Genomic DNA, 7,054 nt, shown 5'->3' with positions numbered 1-7,054 from the left:
AAAATAAAAATAAAAAAAAAAAATAAAAACACACACACAAAGCCACAAGAATTAATTTTTCCTTAAGCATTGTTTAAAATTGCAGAAAACTTATGGAATTGTTATGTGTAGAAATGATTTTCAGATTTTTGTGTTGTTTTTGCTGTTTGTAGGAATTATTGGAGTTGGACGTCAATTGTGATTTCTGGGGATTAATGGTTCATAAAGTTTGAATGTATGGGTTTTTGGGGATTATAGGAGGTGGAGGGGAGAGGAGATAGTTTTTTTTTTAATGGTTTAATAAGATTTTTGGACTGATTTGCACTTTTAAAAAGTTTGGGCCTATTGTTGCAATTTGTTCTTTATTTTTCTTTATTGTTTTATTTAAATATGAGGGTATATTGGTCATTTTACGTTCCAAAACAGTGAAAAGGACCTTCAGCGCAACGAAAGGTAGAAATAAGGGCAAAAATGCCAAAAAATGAAAGGTATGGACGTTTTCCACAATAACCTCAAAAGGTAGGGACCTTTTGCGCCAATTACCCAAAAATTTAATACCAAAATAGTTGATAAATATGTCTCCATTTTGGCAATTCAAGGGAGTTTGGCAAACATACCCATTTGACCAATCTTCATTTTCCCATCCTTCTGGATCTTTAATCCAAAATCTTTCCAAACATCTACAAATCGGAGAATTCGCAATATTGAAACTACCATATGCATCACACAACCCATAACAATTATCTTTTGAAGCAGTAATGTAAACTTCCACCCTTGTGTACGATTAATATATGTCACGCATTCCAACACCACTTTCACTCAAGGTAAATATTGAAATACTTGTCTATTAAGAAGCTCAAAAGAATAGTATGCCTCGTTTTTGTTTATAACTACTCCGTATTTGTAAATGGGATTATCCCTCAAGTTTGGCATTCCACTATAGCGGAGTCCATTCCAAGTTCCACTTTTAAATAGCACCAGCAAACCTTTTTTCATGACGTGTTGTGTATAACCAGTAGGATCAAAATTATATGTGAAATCTCCCGAAGATGGATCATAATGGCTCTTCCATGATGATAGATACACTTCTTCACCAATTCTAAAGTTCCAACTGAACTTCATTCCTGAGAACATGGTGTTAGTCAGATAATTAAAACTCTCTCGGAGGAAACTGATGGAGAATTAGAAGGGATATTATTATATTTAGTTTCCAATTTTGATGAGTATTTACGAAACATAATTAGGGTTTAATTAATAGCTTTTATTAGATATTTTCTATTTAGAGTATAATTGCTGAATCCCTATATAAATTAGTCTCATACTTTGTAATAGAATAAGCTCTGATACCAAATTGACACAAGATGCAATACGAGAACTATAGGAGAAGTGAAAAGGGAAGAGAATAGGGGAAATGGGGGGAAAAGAGAGAAGAGGAAGAGAGGAGAGAAACTGGGGAGAGAAAAACTGTTTATTTTTTACATCAAAGCTTGTTTTATTATAAAAGCACAAGACTCCTAAGATACCCAAAATTGGAAACTAAACATAATAATATCCCTTCAATTCCCCGTCATTTCTCTCCAGTTGAAAGAACTCAACTTCAATGAGATAGATTGTAACTTCTTAACCAAGAAGGACGATCTTTCTTCTTAGCCAAATAAGGAAACCAACTATATAATGACAACTGAAACTGAATATCAATCCCAAATATTTGAACTAACCATTGCAGATGATCTTTCCTTTTAACCACGTAACGATAAGGAACTCCAGTAAGCAACAACACTCATCCACAGAAGTCACTACGAAATTCATATGAGGAGCGCGAAACACTAGCATGGCAGACTGGCTAGCAGAAACAACTGAGTGTAACACCTGTGGCTCGAATGTGCGGTTGATGGTGAAGTTTGAATGTATTGGTCAATGGGAACTAATTGAGCTCTGCTACCAAATTCGTGTTGGATGCTATAAAACAATCTGTCTATTTCATATATCAAAGCTGGGTCTATTATAAAGTATAAGACCCCTTTATGTAGGGATTTAATAAGTCCATCATAAATAGGAAATATATAATAAAAGTAATTAAATTAAGCCCTAATTATGTTTCCTAAAATATGCAACAAAATTGGAAAATAAATATATGATATCCCTTTTAATTCTCCCTCAGAAATTCTCGAGGTCGTCATCATTTCTATCTTTCACGACAAGGTCCTGAGTCCAGCAACTTTGAAACCGGAGTTTTCACAGGTTGTGATGTAATAGAAGACCATATGATAACACCATTAGAGTTGTTTTGAAGAACTATAAGTTGTGGCTTGACAATCTTGAAGACTTCTTCTGTATTTGTAAGTGGAACTTCTCTGTTGGCAACCCACACTGTCATAACTGTAATCTATTTGTACCACATGCCTACCTATGGATCTTGGAATTTCCAGGGCTAAAAATATCCCAATCCAAAGGTTCCATCAGTTGAAACAATTGTCTCACCATCTTTAAGGATCTGTGAAGTATTTATAGTATTCGTTGCACTGGAAATATTGACGTCTATTAAGAAGGTTAAGACAATATGGTAAGGGGAAATCTGTATTCGATGTCTTTATGGTTCTAGGTTTTTAAGCATCTCTGTCTTTACTTCTTGTTTAATAGAATTGATATGTAGGCAGTCAACAGAAACAGTATAGCATATTGACCGAGCATGAGATGCATTTTCACATCTTAATGTAATTGATTCAACGAAAGGTAGAATTAAGTAATTCATTTAAATGTACCTCTCATTTAATGCAACATTAGCGCCACTTAAACTAATGTTTTAACATCAATGGTGCTAAAAAAATATATCTCTTCAGCTTAACTTCAATGAAAATATCAACTGTAATTGTGTATAGGCTAATAGGCATTTATTTAACTCTATGGATATTTGAACTTTTGAGTTGAACTGTGTCGAAGCTCCTCTTAAGTAGGTGTCAATATGCCTCGGATGCCTAGGGTCACGCCCTGTCTTTGCCCCGCCCGCTTGCATCATCATCAGACTTGTACTGCCTAATAGTCGACTTGGAAACATTGACACTACAAAACTGATTCCAGAATTCTGAAACCAACAGACACAACTATGATGTACAGAACTATTTGCAGAGACTGTAAAAATGTACAGCAAAAGAACATGTGAAATGCAAGAAACAAAGATCGAGAAATAATGTAATATAGCTCAATTTCTATCTGGCATCAAGCAGCGTAATTGTCACTTCGTTTAATGAGTTGGCTGCATTTGTGCTGGTTGAACTCTCAGCAATAACTAAATCTCTTTCTGTGAAAAAACCAGGCCGTTTAGGGTTCGGGAGCACAACTTCTTTTTCCAACATGAAAATTGCTGTAGACATGCTAGGCCTATCTCCCGGATATTGTTGCACGCATAACAGACCAACATGGATTGACCGTAGCACTTCTTTTAAGTAATGTGGATTAGCTTGAGAAGTATCAGCTAGTTCTAGTGACCTTCCTTCTTTGTGAAGTATCCATGCCTGTATAAATTTGGATAAGGCTAAGATGACATAATTTCTACAAATATTAATGTTAGTAATTTCTCATAAGACAAAACGTTTACATGTCCAAGAAGGTTGAGGTGGTGATCACTATGAGAAAATCCCCAATTCCTCTTTCCACTGACAATTTCTAACACTAATACACCGAAACTGTATACATCTGATTTTATCGAGAACGCGCCGCCCAATACATATTCTGGTGACATGTAGCCACTGCATAAGTGTTAACCAGAAAATAATGTCATAAAACAATTGAAACATATTAGATACACTGCCATATAGAGATTCTTACTATGTTCCCACAATCCGGCGAGTCTTGGCTCCAGTCTCATCTCCTCCAAAACTTCTAGCCATACCAAAATCTGATATCCTCGGGTTCATGTCAGCATCTAGCAATATGTTGCTTGCTTTGAGGTCTCTATGGATAATTCTCATCCGAGAATCTTGATGAAGATACATTAGACCCCTGGCAATGCCATTGATAATATTGAAGCGCTTGGGCCAATCAAGTAACCTACTTTTTGTTTCATCTGCCAAAAGTTTTTATCTTATCAACATATTTTACCACTTTTGGATGCTTGAATTAAATAGTATTAGTTTCAAAGTTAAGATTAGTCTACATCATCTGGCTAACTATAATAAGAAGTCATGCCTGTCACAAAGAATAAAAATTCCAGTATTTATACAATTAAAACAGAGAATTCCGCTTGCTACCAGCATTGATCTTCTGTTCTCTCCATATTGAGATTCTGGTCAGTGGTCACTATGACCTAAATAATGTCGAAACAAATCCTAGCGCCATTATTATGGCATTCCACATAAGTACCGGTAATACAAATGCATATTTTGAGGTAACTGTATTGCAGTAAGAAATCCTCACCAAATAGAATGAAGTCCAGGCTTTTGTTGGGCATGTATTCATAAACCAACATCTTTTTCTCTTTTTCAATGCAGCATCCAAGAAGCTTCACAAGATTTCGATGCTGCAGTTTGGAAATGCATACCACCTCATTCTTGAATTCATCAATTCCTTGCTCGGAAGTTTTTGATAACCGTTTTACAGCAACTTCTTGTCCATCTTCCAGTATGCCCTAACAACAGAACATGTGAATACTTAAGGTATTCATACGCTTAAAAGAAATTAAGTGATATCTCTTTTAACGTGTTGTTTAGTGTAAAATCTACATCTTTATGTGTATTCAGGGGATTCATCAGAGAACAATGTTTCTCAGGGAAACTTTTATGAAGCTTCCTCGAAAGGGAATTACTTCTTTTTAGTTCAGCCCGAAGATATAAATAATTGACCTTTTTTATCCCGAAGTATTTGCCAGAACCCAACTAAGAGTTGGACATAAACATGAAACTTAATTAGCAGAAGACACAAAATATGATCCTTCCTGCAAAATTACTCTCTTTATAGTATTTTCCTCTAAAAGACCTGCACTTATTGACCGGTTTAGATGAGCAAAAATCACGAAGATTTAGAATTGATTTTTAAGTATGGGATAGCATTAAGCCTAAGTGGCCATAATTACTTTTAGCTATCTAAATGATGCTGTGCAGCACATTTATACCTTATAAACAGGTCCAAATCCACCCTCTCCAAGCTTGTTGTCGATTGCAAAGTTGTTGGTAGCTTTGGATATTGTCGAGAAGTCAAATGAGGGCAGCTCCAACTCCTCATTGTGAAGTTCGATATACCTTTCTGCGATATGAGCAACATGGAGTCTGTAATTTAACTAATAGATGTTGAATAAAGAAACAGTCTCCCTGCAGAATGTGTTTGTCAATTACCTCCATTTTTTAGCTTCCGCTTTTTCTTTTTCGTCTTTCGAATGTGTAGAATCCAGCTCAGGCCAAGCAGAACTATTATTCCCATTGATGCTGACAAACTCCATATAAGTATTACTCCTCTCCTTTCTTCTCCGTCTGTAACATTTTATGGCATGTGCAGATTAAGATCATTCTCCTTTTTCTTTATTTTCAGTGTCAAGTTTTAGCTAGCCTAATCAAATAAACTATATACAACTTTTTGAGAAATTTTCTAGATAATCAACATTTATTTATCATGAATTCTTACCCAACTCAGAAGCAGCCATTCTAATATAAATAACTTGGTCTTCTACATAGAGACGTCTGATGTCGATCAAGTCTCCAAACCAAAGCAAGCATCCACTTCCTCCTCTTCTTATATCTAAGTTTGTATAAGCTGTACAAGAGCAATTCCTCAAGCACGCTAACTTGCATTCTTCAAGCGTCATACTCTTGTTAAACCAAGATTTTCGTGTGTCAGGCATTTTTATACCAGAATACTTCAAAAATATATCACCCTTTTGGCAGTTCAAGGGATCTCTTCTAATGCACCCCTTCGACCAATCTTCTGGATCTCTAGGCACAAATCTACTGAGACATCCACATACAGGAGAATTTCCAACATCGCAACTACCATAAGCACCGCACAATTTATAAGTATCGCAGTTATCTAGTGGTATGGAAGAATAACTTATCCAGTCTTGATTTTTATCAACCCACGTCCAGCGCTGTCCAAGTCCATTTGGACTCAATCTGTACCTTGAAATAAGGGATCTACTAATGGGGTTTTCCCAAAAGTACACTTCGTTCTTGTTCATGAATAATCCGAACCTGTATGAGGGATCTGGTCCGGGATTTGGTGTTCCACTGAAGCGAACACCGTTCCATGGTCCAACTCTATGCTGCACAATTGTACCTTTTCTTATGATCAATAACTGTGGATATCCATTAGGGTCCACCCGAAATTCGTAGTCTCCTGGAGCCGGATTTTCGTCCGTCTTCCATGATGAGAAATTAGTCTCTCTGCCAGTCACAAAGTTCCAGCCAAACTTCATACCTGGTAAATATGTATCAGTTGGATACTCAAAACTCTGCCACAGATAATTCTCCGGCCTGTCATCGTCTGAGTCTTTAACGACGAGATTTCCAGAATCCAACAACTGGGCTACTGGAATCTGACTTGACCTTGACGCTTTAGTCGACCATATGATGTTACCAGTATTGTCGAAAAGAACCAGAAGTCCTGGCTCGATGACTTTCAACACTCCTGATGTATTCTTTAATGGAATTTCTCTGTTGGCAACCCAAACTACAGTAAAAACAGGTATCTTGTTATACCAAATTCCCACATATCGATTATCGGAGTTACCAGGGCTGAAAAATCCCAGTGCAAATGTCCCCTCTGATGAAACTAGAGTGTCACCATCTCTGAGTATGTGAGTTGTGTTTAGGATATCATTTGCAGTAATGGACAGTAAGAATGCCAGAAGAAGAAGAAGAAGAAAAAGAAAAGATGTATCTTTAACTGATTTCTTCATGATTCATCTCATCTTTTGTCCTGATTTTGTGTTCTTTATAGCGTGAAATTTCTTTATTGTAGGTCCATCCATTTGGAATTCTACTCTTCTACAGGAGCTCATAGCCTCCTATGCAACGGACAGTCTTCAAATATTACACGGCTTGTTTACTTGACGTGCTCGAGTTCAAGATTGTTGAAAATTTTTAATTAA

General features: G+C 36.3%; 1 protein-coding gene across 1 annotated transcript; it reads right to left on the bottom strand.

Moving 5' to 3' along the window:
* Positions 1-2,711: 2,711 nt before the first annotated feature.
* Positions 2,712-6,933, bottom strand: LOC111370968 (G-type lectin S-receptor-like serine/threonine-protein kinase At4g27290). The gene is made up of 7 exons (XM_022992893.1): positions 5,593-6,933; positions 5,307-5,441; positions 5,087-5,217; positions 4,393-4,603; positions 3,805-4,042; positions 3,575-3,725; positions 2,712-3,491 (listed from the first exon to the last, which is right to left on the bottom strand). The coding sequence occupies exons 1-7, from the start codon at positions 6,860-6,862 to the stop codon at positions 3,186-3,188; spliced, it is 2,442 nt and encodes an 813-aa protein (XP_022848661.1). The 5' UTR covers positions 6,863-6,933; the 3' UTR covers positions 2,712-3,185.
* Positions 6,934-7,054: the final 121 nt, after the last annotated feature.

This window comes from Olea europaea, chromosome 21 (assembly GCF_002742605.1).
Source record: "Olea europaea var. sylvestris chromosome 21, O_europaea_v1, whole genome shotgun sequence".
NCBI classification, from domain to species: Eukaryota; Viridiplantae; Streptophyta; class Magnoliopsida; order Lamiales; family Oleaceae; genus Olea; species Olea europaea.
This window is presented reverse-complemented; position numbering and strand designations above follow the sequence as displayed.